Source organism: Vipera ursinii (assembly GCF_947247035.1).
Source record: "Vipera ursinii genome assembly, chromosome: 7".
Taxonomy (NCBI): domain Eukaryota; kingdom Metazoa; phylum Chordata; class Lepidosauria; order Squamata; family Viperidae; genus Vipera; species Vipera ursinii.
Genome location: NC_139521.1, coordinates 1056104 through 1077028, shown reverse-complemented (window position 1 = coordinate 1077028; position 20925 = coordinate 1056104). Strand labels below are relative to the sequence as shown.

General features: G+C 46.0%; 1 protein-coding gene across 1 annotated transcript in view; it reads left to right on the top strand.

The window, feature by feature from the left end:
* The window catches only part of ADGRA3 (adhesion G protein-coupled receptor A3), a 31888-nt gene extending 11308 nt beyond the window's left edge, over positions 1-20580 (top strand). The window contains exons 7-19 of the mRNA XM_083367615.1: positions 275-488; positions 1163-1327; positions 1790-1991; positions 3246-3395; positions 6980-7141; positions 8109-8312; positions 8476-8689; positions 9192-9400; positions 10300-10415; positions 12220-12343; positions 13969-14114; positions 18770-18865; positions 19000-20580. Of these exons, the coding sequence (XP_083223741.1) occupies positions 275-488; positions 1163-1327; positions 1790-1991; positions 3246-3395; positions 6980-7141; positions 8109-8312; positions 8476-8689; positions 9192-9400; positions 10300-10415; positions 12220-12343; positions 13969-14114; positions 18770-18865; positions 19000-20245 (3248 nt within the window). The 3' untranslated portion in view covers positions 20246-20580. The remainder of the gene's footprint in view (positions 1-274; positions 489-1162; positions 1328-1789; positions 1992-3245; positions 3396-6979; positions 7142-8108; positions 8313-8475; positions 8690-9191; positions 9401-10299; positions 10416-12219; positions 12344-13968; positions 14115-18769; positions 18866-18999) is intronic.
* Positions 20581-20925: the final 345 nt, after the last annotated feature.

Genomic DNA, 20925 nt, shown 5'->3' with positions numbered 1-20925 from the left:
ACTTGTGCCCTATATTTGCTTAACCATCCATTTTGCCAAAGCAACAAAATGAATATGCTAACAGAACAACTGCAGTGATTCACTTAACAACTGTGGCAAGAAAGGTTGTAAAATGTGGCAGAGCTCACTTAACAAATGTTTCACTTAGCAGTAGAAATTTTGGGCTTATTTTTGGGCTGTAAAATGAGGACTGCCTGTATTTCTTGTACGTCAGGGTATAGCTAAAATCACGTTGTGCATTTTTTTGTCTCCCCTCCCCCCCCCCGGAAAACAGACCCTCCCCTGGAGCTGCCGTCCTTCTCCATGACCCCCTCCCATCGGCAGCTTGTATTTGAAGGAGACAGTCTGCCCTTCCAGTGCATGGTCTCCTACATTGACCAAGACATGCAGGTTCTGTGGTATCAGGACGGGAAGATTGTGGAAACGGATGAATCCCAGGGAATTTTTGTGGAGAAGAACATGATTCGTAACTGCTCTGTCATTGCAAGGTAAGAAGGATAAATAACGCTGCTTCTTCCATCTATTCTTAACCCTTTTATGAAATGGGCACCGAGACGCGTATGCTGTGCCTGTTTATACAAGGGGATTTCTCCCAGTAGGTAATTGCTACTTAAAAGAACTCTAAATAGTTTCTCTTGACGGGCTTCGTAATTATCCCCTCTCCTAAAAGAATCTCCTGAATATTTTTTAAAAAAGCAAAAGGAAACTGCTCGTTCTCCCACGCCGTAGAAATCTGCTCATCCACTGCGTTGTATAATTGTGACAGTTCCTCTCATCTCGTTTGCGCCGAGTTTTCTAACGTAAAAGCTCCGTGTTGGTTTTTAAGCGGTAGTTTGGAGAAGCTGCTGGGTGGAGCGATCAGTTCTTGTGCATTGGCAAGATCCTACAACCTCGCCTGGTCGGATGTCCGGCTGCTTGTGAAGGCACATCATAGTTAGTTTTGGAGGCCTTAATGTAGAACGGGTGGGCAGCTATGTCAAATTTACACCCTGTGGACTTCAGCCTCGGGAATTCTGGGGGTCGAGGTCCACGTGACGTAGAGATGCCACAGCCGCCCACCCCAGTATAGAATAACTCATTGTTCCTTGCCAGTAAAATAGTTGGTGTTTTGGGAGTGACTTGGTACCATTTTTAATGCTGCTCTTGCTTGTTATCACCAAAGCGCCCTGACCATCTCAAATATTCAAGCTGGATCTACTGGAAATTGGGGGTGCCACGTGCATTCCAGGCGTGGGAATAATTCGAGGACGGTGGACATTGTGGTCCTGAACAGCTCTGCCCGGTACTGCCCACCGGAGAGAGTGGTCAACAACAAAGGGGACTTCAGGTGGGTGATGAGAGGTGTAAAAAAACTATGTCGGTAGCCCTTTTAACTCGAGCGTCACCCAACCTTCTTTTCCTTCCCCCCCCCAAATAATGAGCTATTTCTTTTCTGAACTGGGGTAATTTTAAAAAAAAACACGCAGAGCCGGTGTCTTTATTTAGCAGGCGGCTTGACACCAGTCCTTCAAGTTATGATAATGAGAATAAAAAGGAGAACGCTCCAACGCGCCCTTAAGCTCTTATGTCAGTCATTTTAATTACTACGCCGGAAATGAGGCTGAGAAAGTCACTCCTTCAGTGGTGCCGACAGGGTGAAGATGTCCTCGGAGACTCTGGCATCGCCCAGGTCACGCTTGTCCCACAGATGCTTTCCCACAGGGCAGCTGGCCGGACTTTGTTCTCCCGTGAGGACGTTGCCTCCTGCCGCCGTGTCAGCACATGTCCTCTCTTGTCTCCCTCTCTCCAGGTGGCCCAGAACTCTGGCGGGCCTGACTGCCCAGGTGCTCTGCACGCGGTACTCGGCTGGCAGCGGCATCTACATGGGCAGCTCTCAGGACGAGAGGAGGGCCTGGCGGAGGTGTGGCAGGGGAGGCCTCTGGGCCGAAGGGGACTACTCCCGTTGCCAGTACGCAAACGATGCCACCCGGGTCCTCTATATGTTCAATCAGGTTAGCCGTGGCCCTTCGCACCCGCCTTTTGTGAGCGGCTTTTCATACTGATGATGTCTCTTGAAATGCATTTATAATTCAACAGATCCGGGATCCCTATTGCCATTTAGCAATCTCTGTGTCTATTTAAATAGAGAATTAACGAACGTGAACACCTGCCGATCGTTGTGCTGTGTTTTTGACTGATACTAGTTTTTTGCTGCTGTTGCCAAAGAATTCTTTTACGAAGTAGGCAGTACATTTTGTTTGGTTCGTTGGTTCGTTCCTAAAGAATTCTTTACAGCAGGGGTCCCCAACCCCCGGTCCATGGACCGGTACCGGGCCACGGCATACCAGCAACCTGTCCGCACAAACAAGCAAAGCCCCACCCGCGGGATGCAGGCAGCACACAAAACCAGGCCCCCTCCGGTCCGTGGAAAAACCTCTCTCCACGGAACCGGTGGTCCCTGGTGCCCAAGAGGCTGGGGGCCTCTGCTTTATAAAGTAAAAGCTTCCTGTAAAAGGTAGAAGCTGTCCATTAAAGCAGCTTCTTTAAGAGGCTTGGTGGCAGAGTGGTTAGAGTGCAGCCCTGTTGACTCCCGGCTGCCAGAGGTTTGGCCGTTCGATCCTGACCGGCTCAAGGTTGACTCAGCCTTCCGTCCTTCCGAGGTTGGTCAAATGAGGACCCAGATTGTTGGGGGGCGATATGCTGTCTCTGTAAATGGCTTAGAGAGGGCTGTAAGGCACTATGAAGCGGTGTATAAGTCCTAGTGCTATTGCTGTTACTTGCTGTTTATGCCTTATTCATAGTAAGGTCTGCGTTTGAAGCTTAGGAAGTCTTATTTGGCGTCTCAGTAGTTTATTTAGCAGCTTTGTATCCTTCTCCTTAGTGAAAATCATCGGAGCAGCTCAGGTATATTTCCAATAAGTAGCCCAGCCCAAATAAATAACAGGTGTTGGGAGCCATCATCTCTGAATGATTCTGAGGTGGACGATGAGAAGTTACTCCGAATAAAATAGGAGAGGAAAATGTTTAGTGCTATATCTTTATGTGTTTTCTTCAATGCCCAGTGAAGTTGGATTTAGGCAGCTTTATGATGTCGCAGGAGGCCGAAAGGTTTCCTGAGTTTTTACAAAAACAAAGCTGCACTCCGTTATTGCAGCGTTTTGGCCAGCTCGGGCCGTAGGTTTCCAATCCGTTTCTGATTTCTGGGATGTGTTTTGTGAGCGCCTTTTCTCTGCACCTTTAATGCGGCGTGTTGTCCCTCGTTGCAGATGCCGCTGAACCTCACCAATGCTGTAGCCACCGCCCGGCAGCTCTTGGCCTACACTGTAGAAGCAGCAAACTTTTCTGATAAAATGGATGTTATTTTTGTGGCTGAAATGATAGAAAAATTTGGAAGATTTGCCGAGAAATACAAAGAGGTAATGATTTTTAGCACAGTCCAAATATTCTTCAAGCCGTATTTTCTTGTGAAAGGGCCTTCTTCATCCTGTAACATTCAGAAGGTTGACAGCGCTAGAATTCCACATTTATACAAGGGGGCTTCAGTGCGATCTAACGTGATCTAGAATGTGTGACTGGGTAGTTCGTTGCAGTAAGATTAATATTTTTTGTGACTGTCAGACACAAATGCTAGCTTTGCTACTGCTTTGACAATAGTTAACTCTACAAAAATAAGGAAATTCAGGAGCAAGGCTTTTGATACAAGCGTGTAATATATTTTAATCTGGCTTAGTGACACCGTGTTAGTCATTTTGCTGAGCTATAAAAATTAAGTTTACAGTTTCTTGATATACTGGTTAGCGCTAAAATAAGCAGTTTATATGGAAGCGAAAACAAGAGGTGAATGAATAGCTGTACTATTTTTCCCCCTGAAATCTGCACTTTTAAATCGGTATGGCAATCTTATCTCCAGCTTCCCATTTTTGTTATTGCGGTAGCATCCAGAGTTGCAGCAGTGGCGTTCTCTGTAATAAAAGTATACAGTACAAAACACGTATTCTTAGGAAATAGGGCCATGCTATGCTAGGAATACCTTGAGAACCTGACTCAGGTTTTGTTCGTTATTTTTCTAATGATACAAGATGTTTTTTCCCAATACATGGACCAGTCCTGTAGAAATTCTGCTCACTCATTGGAATATGGCCTGGATAGTTGATAGGATTGTTTTTGAATATTCTGTTACATGGCAGAAGTGTAAAGCCCACGCCGCTCGGAGAACTTCAAAAATTCTTGGGAAATTATATATTTTAATGTGATGGAAGGTGACAATTGTTAGATACATAACTGAGGAGAATCGCACTAAATGTGTTCTGAATTAGATTTAAAATTTACAGGTAATTCTGACTCCCTTCACTAATTCTTTCATGGGATAGATTCCCTCCGTTTGTCGAAATCCGAAGCACATTAAAATAAAACCAGCTGGAAGGCTAGTGGGAGATTTTGACCGTGTGTTTTGCAGCACAGAAACGCACCTGTTGCAGCTTCCTTGCCGATTCAAACCAGGGAAATAACTCGGTGAAATGTTTGCCAGACAATTTTAAAGGCCGAAGGAGGCGGGCAGAATTCTTGATAAAAAATTTCCTGAACAACTTGTTTGCTCCACTTTAGTTAATTAGCAGGAAGGGAAGAGCTGTTTGTCTCCAGGAGAAAATTAATTGTTCCTCATGAAATTCAGATGAGTTGGAAGAGGAAAAAAGTATGCCACGTAACTCAGCAGTTGTAAGTCCCTCTTTCCAGCCACGGTGTCCGTGGGCTTCAGCTCACAGTGCCCGGATAACTCCAGGCAAGCAAGGATGGTTTAAATTTGCTGGCCGCCCTCCGTTTGAGGGGTCCTTGCTGCTCTCTCAGCTTGCTTGTTTTCTTGCAGACGTCTCGTCGCCCAAGCTAGGAAAAGGCTAGTTAGGAAGCGGGGTTTGTTCTCAGTTTATATTATGGTGGCTTGCCCTGCCAGTGCTGGTGGGGGTGGCCTTAGAAGATCTTTGGGTGGGCTGCTTGCAGTTGGCTTCTTTGGCAGTTGCTTGGACGCAAACCGACAGCAATCTGCACCCACTATTAGCCCTGACGATGTTACCTAGTTACCTGCCAGAAAACCACCCAGCTCAGAGGGCACCCAGGACCCCTCAGGTCAACCCTGAGCTACAGACATTCTCCTTTACTGGTCTTCGGTTTAGATCTAGATTTAGCATCGGTACCGGAATGGGGAGCGATGGGGAAGGCGACTCTGCCGATTGCTGTGCTGTCTCTGCTTTTCTCCGCCACGAGCCTTGGATTCCGTGGCCCTTCCCCTCCGTGAGGGAGATGGAGATGGAAGCCTTTTCCTGCACCGACTCCTTTCCTTTTACAGCAGGGGATCCAACCCAGATTGGGCCATGGCCTTTCCTGCTGACCCTGAAGTTCAAAGCCTTAGCAGCGGTTGCGCTCCTGAGCGAAGTCAGGCTGGCCTCACAATGTCCTCTTTCAGAAAATAAACACACCTCTTCACCTAAGCTCTGACGGGACCAGTCCGGCCACTTTTAACATTGCCTGTAGATTTCCTTGGGTTTCCTGTTTCTGAGAATGCAGACGACTGAAAAGAAATTCATTGCCTTGCTAGTTTTATTGGCCGGGTTTTATTTCAAACTCCCTTCCCCCCTGGTTGAGAGGGGCAGAAAACTCGGTCTGTCCCAGGATGAACGTTTTCCTGGGTCAAAGGTTAACGCTTCACACCTTATTCTTTGGCCCGGGTTTATGGAACATTAATGCTTCATTCTGTTCCCAGCATCCTGAAAAACTTTCTTTGGATTTGACCAAACTCTTAACGCGTATTTGAAAAATTAGCTCCATAGACTTACGGACAGGAGAAGTGCCTTGTGACCTTTTCCTCACCGTCTCCTTTATTTTAATTACACAACCCCAACACGATCGGATTACCTTAATTTCTGATTTTGCAAGCACAAACTTTGTGCTTTAGTATTTTTAATTCATTTTTAAATTCTCTAATTTTAATTTATTGCACTGATGTTCTCAATTTCATTTTTATCTTGATTTCTGTACTTATTATATGTTTTGTTGTTAGCCGCCCTGAGTCCTTCGGGAAATAGGGCGGGATATAAATCCCATCAATAAATAAATAAATAAATAAATTTATGTTCCACTTTTGGGAGAAACCAAATTGCACATTTTTTTCCAGGGGTGCACCCAAAGGCTTTTAGCTCAGTATATTATTTAAATGGGCAATTATAACCAACTACAAGGGACGCGGTGGCTCAGTGGGTTAGGACGCTGAGCTTGTCGATCAGAAGGTCGGCAGTTTGGCGGGTCGAATCCCGAGTGCCGCGTAGCAGAGTGAGCGCCCGTTACGCGTCCCAGCTTCTGCCAACCTAGCAGTTCGAAAGCACGTAAAAAATGCAAGTATTAAAATAGGGACCGCTCCGGTGGGAAGGTAACAGCGTTCCGTGCGCCTCTGGCGTCTAGTCATGCCGGCCACATGACCACGGAGACGTCCTCGGACAAGCGCTGGCTCTTCGGCTTTGAAACAGAGATGAGCACTGGCCCCTAGAGTCGGAAACGACTAGCACGCATGTGCGGGGGAACCTTTACCTTTATATAACCAACTATTATTAAGAACTACGCTCCATTTGTTGGGAAGGTATTTTCTAATCTGCGGCACGGTAAGTACTGCTGAAGAATCGATTGAGTTTCGAGGGGTAGATAAACTAGGAGAAGAAATGTGGGTATAATAAGCCGCTAAAGCACCACCGTTAAAAATGAAACAGCTGAAGGGACAAAAAGAGAGAGAGACTTAAGATATAAATAGAATATGTGACATTGCCAAGGGTTAAATTCGCACCTGCCGGAGCGTTTTATTTTTTCCTGTTTGTGAATTTGAATGAGTGATAATATAAAGGTAAAGTGCCTGTCGAGTTTCTTGAGTGGAGAATGGGGGAAATGTAATTAATCAACCTTTGGGAACCTGGGTGCCAAGTTACGCCAGAGCTGAGAACGGCAACTCTTCTCCCGCCAGCTGGGCGACGTGATGGTGGATATCGCCAGCAACATCATGCTAGCTGACGAACGCATACTCTGGATGGCCCAGAGGGAAGCCAAAGCCTGCACTAGAATTGTACAGTGCTTGCAAAGGATCGCAACCTACCGGCTAGCTAGCGGGGCGCAGGTTTACTCGACGGTAAGGACTAAGACTTTGGTTTTCCATCGACGATAACGGCCGTGTTTAATGTTTTTAAATTTTTTTTATTTTATTTTAATTCCATTTATATCCCGCCCTTCTCCGAAGACTCAGGGCGGCTTACAAGCTTAGCAGTAGCCTTCATTCTATGTATCTGCCTGCTTATTAGGGCTTTCACACACACCCCAAGCGGCATTATTACAAAGTCAGCTTAATTGCCCCCAACAATCTGGGTCCTCATTTTACCTACCTCGGAAGGAGGGAAGGCTGAGTCAACCTTGAGCCTGGTGGGATGCGAACCTGCACTAATTCACTGAAATGCTTGCAAAAGGGGTCAGAATTCTGTCGTGCCGGCATTGTGAGCCTCTGCAAAGTCAGCTGAAGGGGGCGGCCTTTGGCACGGGGGAAAGACAAAATTCAGAAATGGGACAGATCCAAGGCAAGGTTGCGTAGGAAAGTAAAATCCTTCCTCCCCATCCTCGTGGGAGGGGCACCTGGGTAGCAGTTCGAAAGGTGGGTGACTTCTCCATGGCGTTGTTGCTGTTGTACTTCTGGGTCGTATAATAGCAGTCGCACTTGCACTTACATACTGCTTCATCGTGCTTGTACAGCCCCCTCTGAGCAGTTTACAGAGTCGGCCTCTCCCCCCAATCCCCCCACTCCAAATCTGGGTCCTCGTTTTCCCGACCTTGGGAGGGTGGAAGGCTGAGTGGTCCAAGTAGACCTTCCTGGCAAGGGGGTAGAAATGCTTTCCCTGCATCCTCTTACGGTGGACAGACAGGCGATTGGTTTTTTAAAAAAATTATTATGATGATTTATGGGTTTTTTTTAGCAACGCCTAGCCTTCCAGGTTCCGCTTTTTGGGAGTTTCCCGTTCTAGCAAATCTGGTGTATTTGGGGAGCCGTTTGGCCTCTTTTTTCCGCAGCACAGCACAGCCTTTTGTTCCGTGTCGTTTCGTTTCAACAGTATTCTCCAAACATTGCAGTGGAAGCTTACGTCATAAAGGGCTCCAGCTTCTCTGGGATGACCTGCACGGTGTTCCAGAAGGTGGCGGCCGCCGATCGCTCGGGCTTCTCCGACTACGGCCGCCGAGACCTGGACGGGGGCCTGGACAAGCAGCTGGGCCTTAAGTGCAACGTCTCCACTACCTTGTCCAGCCTAGCCCTGAAGGTGAATACCAGCCGAGCGACCGCAGGCGCCGGTGTTCCAGGCGCCGTCGCCCTGCGCCACGGCCGTCGGCCCCTTCTTTTCAGCCCCGTAGCTTCACGAAACCGCCGTAAGTCGAGGACTCTCTCTAGCTTGCATTAACGCCACTTCCCGCCCCCTTTTGCAGAACACCGTTGTGGAGGCCTCCATCCAGCTGCCCCCTGCCTTGTTTTCCCCAAGGCACCGGAGAGAGATCCGGCCCGCGGAGGACGCCGTCTACAGGCTTCAGCTGATGGCCTTCCGCAACGGGAAGCTTTTCCCCACGACGGGGAATTCCACTCCTGTGGCCGCCCGGAGGAAACACCTGAGGGTGGTGACCCCGGTCATCCTGACCAAAACAGGTTTGCTCCTTAGCAGGCTCCCATTTTCAGTCCCCCGTTCTTGCCTTGCCGTGGAACGGCTCCCCCCTCCCCCCCCTCCTCTTCCCCTCTTTGCCCTGGAAATGCCCTCGCCTTGATTTTCGCGTTTGTGTATAAAAATACCTCTTGCTTTCTTCCTTCTTTCCTCCTTTCCTTCTTTCTTTCCTTCTTTCTTCCTTTTCTTCCTTCTCTTTCATTCTCCCTCACTCCCTCCCTCTTTCTTTCTTTCTTTCTTCCCTTCCTTCTCTTATTTTCTTTCTTTTTCTTCCTTCCTTTTCTTATTTTCTTTCTTTCTTCCTTCCCTTCTCTTATTTTCTTTCTTTTTCTTCCTTCCTTCCTTCCTTCCTTCCTTCTTTTATTTTCTTTCTTTCTTTCTTTCTTTCTTTCTTTCTTTCTTTCTTTCTTTCTTTCTTTCTTTCTTTCTGCCATTCTTCCTTTTCTTTCTTTCTTTCTTTCTTTTTTTTAACCTTTATGACCAAACAAGACGGTGTGAGTCCACCCTATCGGGATGTCCCCATCAATGTGACCCTGCGGCGCACTGCGCACGGAAGGGAGGCGCTTGCGGCTGAGTGGGACTTCGACCTGCTGGACGGACAAGGCGGCTGGAAGTCGGAGGGGTGCCGCGTCCTTTTCTCGGATGAAAACGTCACGGCCATCCAGTGTGTCTCCCTCGGCAATTACGCAGTCCTGATGGTGGGTCTCTTGGCTTCTTCAAGCGGGGCTGGGGGGACTGGTAACGCTATCCAGGTGTTTAATATGAAAGTGCTGAACCTGTTGGGATCACCTGGCTATCCAGGCGGGTCTGGCGGTGGCCCTTTCCGCAGGGAAAAGTCTGGAGAGAGGGTGGATTTAAGAGTTCTAGGCCCAAATCTCCCTCATCTTTTTCCTGAAATGGAAAAAAAAACCATAGCTCAGGCATTACACAGGGAGTAGTTGACTTGGAGCTGTTTGTTTATATCCTCATTTGTACAAATCAGGGAGGTAATGTTCCTTCCTCCTATTCCCCCCACCACCACCACCAAAAAAGTGGGTTTTCTTGAAAAGTGGCTTTGGCTGAAAGAAAGAGCGGTCCAACTTCACTTGGACTTTGAAAGAGGCTCTTCTTCCGCTCTCTTAGCACCCAGGGATGCTGTTTCGTTCTTGTGTCCAGCCGTGCCGTAGTCTCCTGTTGCGCCCTTCTTCCATTGCTGCACCAGCGCCTTTTCATCCTGCTGTTCTAAGTGTGACTGCCACCATTCCTGTCTTGTCAGGGCCGCGTTCCTTCACCTCCAGCGCTAGTTTTGGCTCTAGTATGTTTATCACATCACAGTTCACACATTACGCACGCTGCCATCCTGCCATTAACGTGCTGTCGGACCTGTCTGGTGGCCGCCTTTAAAAGAAAATGTAATATGCTAATGGTGCTCTGTGCATTATGGTCCAATCTCCCGCTTTCCCCTTGCCGAAAGGGTGGAAGGAAAATAGGCCTCGTCGGCTCTACTCAAGTCGTGCGGCATTCTTGCCTAGTCTAAACGTTTAATTCCTCCTTGTGCTAGCGGGAGACCCAGACGGGACTAACCTTCTGAATTGTGTCGTGTTGTCTCGCCTGTCAGGATTTGACAGGGGACGCGCAGTCCGCTGACCTCCTCCATCCAGTTGTCTATGTGTCTGCTGTGATTCTGCTGCTGTGCCTCTTGATGATCCAAATTAGCTACATTTATCACCACAGGTAGCATCATTACGAATGTATATTAAATTAGCTGGGTTAAATCAACAAATATTGATGAGTTGCGGGGGGGGGGTGCACTGGCACTAACCAAAACATCTTCCTTCAAAGCACCCAAGAACAGGCAGTCCCCGACTTACGACAGCTCATTTAGTGACCGAAGTTACAACGGCACTGGAAAAAGCGACTGAGGACTGTTTTTCACACTTAACGGCCATTGCAGCATCCCCCACGGTCACGGGATCAACATTCGGACGCTCAGCCGCTGGATCCTATTTCCCAGGTCGTGTGATCCCCGTTTGTGACCTTCCCAAAGCAAAGCAAAGTCCGCGGGGAGGCCAGATTCACACAACAACCATGGCTACTAGAAGGTCGTAAAAAGAGGCAAAAGCCGACAAACTTCTCGCTTGGCAACATAAATTTTGGGCTGGGTTGTGGTTGTAAGTCGGGGACCCCCTATACCCCACACTTCGCCATCGTGGCTGGCGACTTGCGTTGGGTTGCCAGGGTAGCAATGGGCAGGTGTGTTTGCACTTGAGAGGGTGAAACAAATGCACAAACCTTGTGAAAAGCCGGCTTTGAAGGAAGATTTTCCATTTGTGCTTCATGAAGCATTTCTTTCTAACGCTTTGCACAGTTCTGATATGTAACCAGGTGGGCCTTCTTTCCAAAGATGGATAGAGAGAGTAGAACTAGATAGATAGGTAGATAGATTAGATAGATAGATAGATAGATAGATGACAAAACAAGACAAACAAGGAGATATAGATAGATAGATAGATAGATAGATAGATAGATAGATAGATAGATAGATAGATAGATGATAGATAGATAGATAGATAGATAGATAGATAGATGATAATAGATAGATATAGATAAGATAGATAAGAGATAGATAGACAGACAGATAGATAGATCTCCTTATACTTGGGACCAGCTTCAGGCAGAGAGATTCTGTGCTTTTAATTATTTTGAAATATTTGTAATTTTGCCAGTACATCCTTTAAACAAAGAGTTAGTAGCTCTAACGTTTGTCGCCGCTCTATAGAACGCTTGCAAAATTCACTCATTTAATTGCTTTTTCGTGGTTTAATTTATTTTGGACTGATACAGCATCCTAAATAGAAGAGGGGCAAATAAAATCATTTGTATAGCCCCCCCTCCCCCTTTGTCATGTTTATAAAGATTGAGCAACTGTAATTTATGTTGTGATTTCCAAAATTTAGCTTAAGGTAACTTCAGAGAGATCTCAGTCAGAGGTGAATGATATCAGAGAGTTTTCTGCAAGAAATCAACTCGCTTGCTGAATGTCAGTTAAAATCTGAAAAATTATTGGCCTTGTTCTGGAACATTTGCATAAATTAAGCAAGCAGGATGATTTCATGGAAAGTGGACATTTATTCTAAAACGAGCTCTAAAATCCTTGCAATATACGGGAGGAGAAGGTGTTTTTAGTCACGTTACAGTAGGAAATCTTCCCCGAAGATTAAAAATAGCCTGCCTTAGTTGGTATTTTATTTTATTTTATTTTTTAATTCCATTTATATCCCGCCCTTCTCCGAAGACTCAGGGCGGCTTACAAGCTTAGCAGTAGCCTTCATTCTATGCCTGATTTGGGTTTTCTTTCTGCTACTATAAAGGCATCTTATTTAATGTTTGTAAGCATGCTTTTGCGTTGAATATTTGAGTTTACCAGGATGGATCCAGGTTTTGGGGACCCTAATAGTTTCTTTGCCTAACTGAATAATGTTTAGGTTTGTCTGCAAAATAACTGCTGTGGTTTTTTATTATTATTTTTATTCCACAGTGTCATCAGGATCAGTCTTAAAAGCTGGCACATGTTAATGAACCTCAGTTTTCATATTTTCCTGACCTGCGTGGTGTTCGTTGGAGGCATAACCCAGACCGAACATACTAGCATCTGCCAAGCGGTAAGTGAAAGGCATATTGGGAATATTGCAGGGACAGGAGAAAAGACAAACAACCTCAAGGATAAAATCCATTAGTTAAAAGAGTATTTTTAAAAAAAAAAAATATCGGTGTTAAATGTTTATTTTCTGAAACTTTTACGTTCGGGGCATCAGTTTATTTTTTAAACAATTTCCAAGATCCACAAGTAGGAGCCCAGTAGCATATTTTCAGGTGATCCAACATATTAATTCACGAGCTCCCACTCACTTCAGCTACGTGGAGGGGCCAAACCGATGGAATATTTGAAGGCAAGGTGTGGGAGGAAAGAAAACATGCTTGTTTAAATAGATAATGTGTGGATAGATTAGAGGAATCTTACCGGTGAGCAACTATTCTTAGTGAAGATCTTCTGAGATAGCCTGTCACTCGTTCCCCTGCCTGCGAGTCCCTCCTCCTGTAGCGCTGCCGTCATTTTGTGGTTGCAAAACAGCCACTTTTTGAGATCTCAAGTGAAGTTCCCCGGGCAGGGCGGTTAAAATGCTCTTTCCTGGGTCCTTATTTTGATGGATGACGCCCATTAATTCTTTTAGCCAAAAGTCAAAGGACTCCCAAGACAGGGTCCTGACAGAAACCACACTTGCCGCTTTGATTTATGGCAACCTTCTTCCCACCCACCCCCACCTGCTTTAAATGAGAGAAGTTCAGCTGCCAGATTCTGTCAGCTGTCACCAGCGCCCCTGGCGGCTCTGGGAAGGTCCCCTTGCAGGAGAAGGATCGATTTTGTTTGTTTTGTTAATCAGTAATCTAAAATCATCATCATCATCATCATGGGAATGTTTTCCTGGATGGCTGTTCTGTGGGTCGGGCCTCTGTGTTCTTAGCATCAGAGTTTGCAAAAGCTTCTGCTTTCTATTTCTTACTAATGTGCAACAACAACAAAAACAACGTTCCACTCATGCCAGCCAGTGTGTCATACATCATTTGTATTTCAACATTTGTATATGGAAAACCTTCCCTTCCAGTTCTGTGGAGCAGGGCCGTAATCCCAAAGCTTCGCCTATTTTTCTGGGGTAGGGGAAAATTAAGGTGTCATTAAATGCAAGGGGGAATAATCAGGTTTGGCATGCGTAATTAAATTCTGACATGTTTTTATCGTGGTCCCTCCTCTCTTTACGGAACATGGTGTCCGGCCTGAGCTAAAATGCCCTTTCCTCCCCCCTTTGTGGCTGGAGCAGTATGAATTTGATGATCGTTTGAGGAGAAGGTGTTTAGTGAACAGGAATAGGAAACAGGGTATCCTACATATTGTGAAATATTAATCAAATCGCTGACTTCCTGGGTCAGCGTCATTCATTATCAGCTTCCCTGATAATTGTCCTCTTTTTTGTAAAGGGATTTCTGAGCAGTAGACAAAGCAAAAATCCACTAGAAAGATAATTCAAAGTTTAATAAGCCTATCTGTTTTGAAAACTCAGCCGGTTCTTTAGTTCGATAATAATCTCAGCAGCCGCTTTGGAAACCACCCTTTCGGTGCCTTACCCAGGTTTACCGGTTTGTTGCTTCCCAAACAAGCAGCTGAAGGAACTGGAGAGCGAAGAGGTGAAAACAAAAATTGTCTCCTTTGTTTTTGATGTCTGTTTTCCAGGTTGGGATAATCTTGCACTACTCCACCCTTGCCACCTTGTTGTGGATAGGGCTCACCTCCCGGAACATCTATAAACAAGTCACCAGGAAAGCCAAGCGGTGCCAAGACCCCGGGGAGCCCCTCCCCCCTCCAAGGCCCATGCTGAGGTGAGAAGCCAACATCAACTCTTGTTTATTGCAGTCTTCTTTCCCCTTAGCTGGGCTGGCCCAAAGTTTGATGGAGTAGTTGAAATTTTTTGTTGTTAGTTGCGAAGTCGTGTCTGACCCCACGGACAACGTTCCTCCAGGCCTTCCTGTCCTCCGCCATTTTCTGGAGTCCCTTTAAGCTCAACGCCTCCTGCTTCAGTGACTCCATCCAGCCACCTCCTTCTCTGTCGTCCCCTTCTTCTATTGCCCTCAACCTCTCCCAGCGTTAGGCTCTTCTCCAGTGAGTCCTTCCTCCTCATTAGGTGGCCAAAGGATTTGAGTTTCCGCTTCAGGATCTGGCCTTCTAAAGAGCAGTCAGTAGTTGAAATAGTTGTGCCAAATTGGAGTGTCTCAAAAGACCAAGGATGTTGGGGAGGTCCCCAAAAAAAGGCCCCAGGCCGGAATCCCTCACTTGACGCTTGCACAAAAGACAAATTGCTCCACGTCTCAGCTAGTTTTAACCTCCAGTGAATTATGTTGAAGCTGAAATCAAGAATTGGCTTTTATTTCTTTCAGTTTTGTTTTGTTTTGTCGGGGAAGGAGAATTCAAAGGAGGAAAAATGTGTTTATTTTTGTTTCTCTTTTATTATTATTATAAACTCCTAAATAAAACGTATAATAAATCTTCAGCAATAGCAACAGTAGAAATTTGCAGGAAAGTTTCTTACTGGTAGACTCGCTAATCAAAACTCGTTTGCAATGCTTTAATCAACTTAATATGTGGAATGCTGCTTTATAATTTCCATATTAAAGTGAAAAATAAATGTAGGATATATATGTTAATTACTAGCAGTAGACTCAGTAATTAGAAGTGATTCTGTTTTGAAATTTCTTTTAATCCTTAATTAAGTCAAATACATATAATTCAGCGAAGCATATGTCATCAATCCATTCAAGGAAATTTCATGATGTAAACAAGATCGTTGTGGTAACTTAATTTTGAAGCAGACTTAAGACAACCAACCATTTTAAAGAATATAATTTCATTATTGCATTTTCACAGATTCTTTTTTCTTTCTTTTTTTTTAAAAAAAGGCTTCTTAAACTTTTGCTTAGTCTTAACTAATTTGGAAATCATTTAAGACAGAAGTCTCCAGCCTTTCTCGCTTGGTGGACCAAAGGGGAAGGGCGGGGGAAGCATTTGATGCACGCACGTGCGTGCACAAATGGGGCTGCGAGCACGCGTGATGCAAACGGGGCGGTGCTAGGTAGCACCGCCCTGTTTTTGCTGCGCGGTGCTCCGTTTGCGTAGTTGTGGCACTAACGCGAGTGGGGGTGAGTGCACGCACACATATGTGCACACTGGCCAGCCTGTTCCGCAGCCTGTTGACCAATAGGCCACGGTGAACAGGTTGGGGACCCCTGATTTAAGAGATTCTGATAGCCCACACCAGGGGTCTACAACCTTGAGAACTTTTAAGACTGGTGGACTTCAGCTCCCAGGATAGATAGATAGATAGATAGATAGATAGATAGATAGATAGATAGATAGATAGATAGATAGATAGATAGATAGATAGATAGAGATATATAGAGATATATAGATATATAGATAGATAGATATGTGGATCCTTGGTTTTTCGGGTTTTTCCCCGCGTAGAATTAAAGGTGTAGGCGCAAAATAGATAGATATAGATATAGATATATAGATATCATTTTGAAAGCAGCATGTTCATAACACAGACCACGTCAGATACTGTGTGTGTCTCCCATAATGTTTGCCTTCTACTTTCTTCCTTTCTCACATCCCTGTTAATGGCACACGGGCGACTCTGGGTATCTCTGCTTCTGCTGACTGTCTTTCAGTTCCTTAATCATTAATTTAATCAGTCCCTCCAAGAACTCTTGCCTTTAGTTGTTTTCCTGCTCTCAAGTCTCATTAATAGCGTGTCACCAGCATTAAATCTGGTTTCAGCCCCTCACCGCGGTAAAAGGACAGTTACAGCGATTTTATTCTCATAACGGTTTTGTGTAGTGACCTACTCTTTTACGTAAAGGTTATGTTTCATTTGCTTTGTTCTTCACTGAGATTTATGACAATGTGATCTTTATATAAAGACTTTTTTTTCATTTCTTAATTGCGAATGCTCACCAGAAAGGCAAAATTTAAATGTTTCGATATATAAATATTGTAGTCGGATAATTTGGCGTCCTCTGCATGTCAGGTATTCTTATTAACTAGATATCTGAAGTAGGTAGGTTTTTGTCCACAATACTTGCATAGAAGCCACGAAGAAAAGCAAAATGACAAATAAGGGATATCTGGCCTTAGAAGTAGAAAGGGAAATTCTTAATGGCAGAAGAGAATTTTTATTTATTTTTATTTTAATTCCATTTATATCCTGCCCTTCTCCGAAGACTTAGGGCGGCTTACAAGCTTAGCAGTAGCCTTCATTCTATGTATATGCCTGCTTATTAGGGCTTTCACACACACCCCAAGCGGCATTATTACAAAGTCAGCTTAATTGCCCCCAACAATCTGGGTCCTCATTTTACCTACCTGGGAAGGATGGAAGGCTGAGTCAACCTTGAGCCTGGTGGGACTCAAACCTGCACTAATTGCAGGCAGCTGGTGTTACTTAAGGAGGCATTAGCCCACTGCTCCACCAAGGCTCTTTCAGTTCAGAATATTTATAAAACTGAGATGTATATGAATAGACTCTCTCTTTGTGCACCTTCAGACTGGATAACTTTTTCAGAATGCATAGGAAAAGCTGCGTGCAATTTTTCAGAGACAGGATATCAAACATTTTTATCATGTTGAACTGCACTTTAGCCAGGAAAAAAAAGTCTCGTATAATTGGCTGCATGCATAGGAAGATTGCTAGCCAGCATATATTTCTGTTAAATATCATAAGCTTCTAATGAAATATAACTGAAGCTATCCTGAGACTAACATCTTGGTAATTGGGAATTATTCATGACAGCTTATTCTCCGTATACTGAAGAGGCGATTCCAGTCTGCCTTATTTGTCATTTATCTTGCTCCAGATCACAGCTTCTCATTTGAATATTGCTCTACCTTCATCGTTAAAGTAATTTCCTTCATCTTTGTCCACAAGGTGGCAGAAACTGATCAGCTTTACCCCCAAGTTGGGTAAAAAATATTGTAACATCACGTTTTATTTCATATAAAGTGCCATAAAAGTGAAAGGAGTAAAACTGATGGGCAGTTTTTCCTGTGCCTGAGATGTCGAGAGAACGGGTACCAAAGCGGAAGTACTACATAGCCTGTCGTGGAATGGGACGTGACGTGCTTCCTGGCGATCCCACCCTATTCCCCTCTTCCAGTTGCAGCGAGAGCAAAGGTTTAGCCCTTCTCTGCCATCTGTTACGGAGAAGCAGAACGTAGAGCCGCCCTCTACCTCTTGTGTGGGCTGAGAGTAGCGGTTGTCATCGTACTCCTCTCCCTTTAATAATCCAGCTGGCAAACATCCCTGGGAGCACGGGGAGATCCAATCCCTTCGATTTTGAGCCAGCCATCTATCCAGTTCACACTCGCTGGAACAATATAAAGTCTCGTTAACGGTGCTGTGGCTTGGAAGCCTCCTCTAGTAGTTCATTCATGGGCACGGATAGTAAATCCTGTTTCTGACTGAGGGGTCCTTGGTGGTCTCTGAGCTTGCTTGTTTTCGTGCAGACGTCTCGTTGCCCAAGCTAGGCAATGCTAGTAAGGAGTGGGGTTTGCTCTCAGTTTACGTAGCCTGGTGACTTCTCCTGTCAGTCTTGGTGGGGGTGGTCTTAGAAGGTCTTTGGGTGGGCTGTTGGCTTCTTTGGCAGGTCCTTAATTGGGCTATTCTTTACGGCGGTGGGTTGCTTTCTGAACGCTTCGTTACCAGGCTAGGTAGCCTCTTCGGAGGTGTTCAACCCTCATCCTACACCCGAGCTACAGATTTTCGCCACTGTTGTTTACTTGATTATTGATCTGACGTTAATCTTGGAGTTAATCTCTGCTGATGTGGGTGCCGATTGCTGGTGGAGAGGTGCCTGGGCCTTTTTTGTTCCCTTTTTGGGGCGGTTGATTGTCTCTTTTGCATAGCATGCTGGCATTGTTTATGTTTACGTGTCTTTTGAGAGCAGACGCCACTCGTTACCAACCAAACCTGATGTGACCTGATTTGAGTAAGGAAACGTCTGCAAGAAAACAGCCACGCTCAGAGGAGCACCGAGGACCCCTCAGATTGTTGGGGGCAATAAGCTGACTTTGTAATAATGCCGCTTGGGGGGGGGGGCGAAAGCCCTAATAAGCAGGCATATGCATAGAACCAAGGCTATTGCTAAGCACATTGATTTGTGCTTTAGATTGTAAGCCGCCCTGAGTCTTCGGAGAAGGGCGGGATATAAATGGGATTGTATGTGTATGCATGTGTGTGTGTGTGTAATATGTATATGTGTGTGTGTGTATGTGTATATATATATATATATATATATATATATATATATATATATATATTTTCTGAGGTTTGATATATAATGATATATATTGATATATATTGATATATATATATATATATATTGAGATATATATATATCAACCCTGAGCCGCAATTTTGCTCCTTTATTGGCATTTCTGACCGTTTAAACCAATAGGCTGCATCTGTCTCCTTTTTTTTTAGGTTCTACCTAATTGGCGGAGGAATCCCCGTCATAGTTTGCGGGATAACGGCTGCTGCAAATATAAGAAATTACGGGAGCAAGCCTCACTCAGCGTAGTGAGTATTGCCTTAGTTGAGGGGGGGGCGCGGGTTGGGGGCCCTGCGGAGAACCTGATCTGAAACGCTCGTAAAGGCTTTGGTTAGATGTTGCACCAGAATGTCTTTCTTAGGATTGTTCTTTTTTCTCGCAGTTGTTGGATGGCGTGGGAACCGAGTTTGGGAGCTTTCTATGGACCGGCCGGCTTCATCCTTTTTGTCAACTGCATGTATTTCCTCAGCATATTTGTTCAACTGAAGAGGCACCCCGAACGTAAGTTTGAGCTTAAGGAGCCCGCCGAGGAGCAGCAGCGCCTGGCCACCAACGAACACGGCAGCCTGAACAATCAGGATTCCCTCTCCGTGTCGCTGATCTCCGCCGTGGCTTTGGAGAACGAGCACAGCTTCCACGCACAACTTCGGGGCGTGAGCCTCACTTTGTTCCTGTACGTGGCTCTGTGGGTTTTGGGGGCCCTCTGCGTCGCTTCGCCTTACCCCCTGGATTTAGTCTTCAGCTGCTTTTTTGGAGCCCTGTCTTTGTGCCTTAGCAGTTTTTTAATAATGCACCACGGCGTTAACAGAGAAGACCTCCGGCACTCTTGGTTGACGTCCTGCTGCCCCGGAAGGAGCGCGTATTCGGTACAGGTCAACGTTCCCCCTTCGTCCGGGGTGAGTGGCCCCAACGGAGACCCCGCCAAGTGCACCAACAGCAGCGCCGAGTCCTCGTGCACGAACAAAAGCGCCTCGAGTTTAAAAAACTCTTTGCAAGGCTGCAAACTGACCAACATCCAGGCGGCAGCGGCCCAGTGCCCTTTAAGTCCGGTGGGCCCGAGCGCCGGCCCTCCTCTGGACAACAGCCTTACCGAACACTCTGTGGACAACGAGATCAAGATGCACGTGGCCCCTCTGGAGATGCCTTTGCGGACAAACGGGCACCCTGTCCGCCATCACAAAAACCGGAGCAAAGGGCACCGTGCCAGCCGACTGGCCGTCTTGCGGGAGTACGCCTACGACGTCCCCACCAGCGTGGAAGGGAGCATCCAGGACGGCTTAATTAAGACGCGCCAAACGACGGCCGAAGGGCACTCCAGGACCCGGAGAGCTTACCTGGCCTACCGGGAACGCCAGTATAACCAGTCCCAGCCGGAGAGCAGCGACGCTTACAGCTCTCTTCAGAAAGGACTCCGTAACACCGACCGAGCGGGGCCGCCCGGCTTGAAAGAGGAGCCGCCGAGGAAGCCCATCGTGGTTGAGCTGGAAGGGCAGCAGAAGTCCTACGGCTTAAATTTAGCGGTCCAGAACGGACCTCTGAAAAGCAGCGCCCAGGATGGGACGTTTCTGAGTGCCGACAGCAGTGGCAATATCAGGACTGGCTTCTGGAAACATGAAACTACTGTGTAGTGCTACTGAAGATCCGTAAAAGGGTTTTAAAAGGGAACATTCGTTCTCTGCTCCGGACGATTTTCTGTGCTCGACTTAACGAAGGTCCTTGAAGCGGGAGGGCCCCGGGTGAGACGGCCCTGCCACGCTGGGTCTCCTTTTGGAAAGGGCACCTGTGCCCGTTTTTACAGTACTCTGTTGCTCTTTCGCTACCATCCTTTTTTGGGGTACCAAACCTGGGGAGTTAAATTCTTTTTTTTTTCCTTTCCATGTGAGATCGTTCTTTGATACGTCCAATGCATTTCATTTTTGTATTTAATTGTGTAAAATAAATAACTTACTATAAACTTCTGTTTAACTTACCAGATGCGGTCCTAAGGCTGGTGTCTTTCCCATTCTGGCCGTAAACTCTCTGGTTGGCTAACTATGCGTAGGATTGCATTCTCGGGATTTGACACCCTCTGCGCCCCAAATGCGCAGCGTGCTGCCAATGCCCAAGTCCTCTCTCAGTCGAAAATAATGTCGCTGTTTTGCTTGTTTAAGGACCTGGCCGTGCCTTCATAGGTTATTTATCCAGAAATTGTTACATTCAGTGTTGGGCGCTCATCAACAGAGAAATAACCGTCGGCTCCTGGATTTAACAGTTTTATGTGTGCGCGCACATACATACCTGAACACACAGCGATGTTCATTCTGTGAAG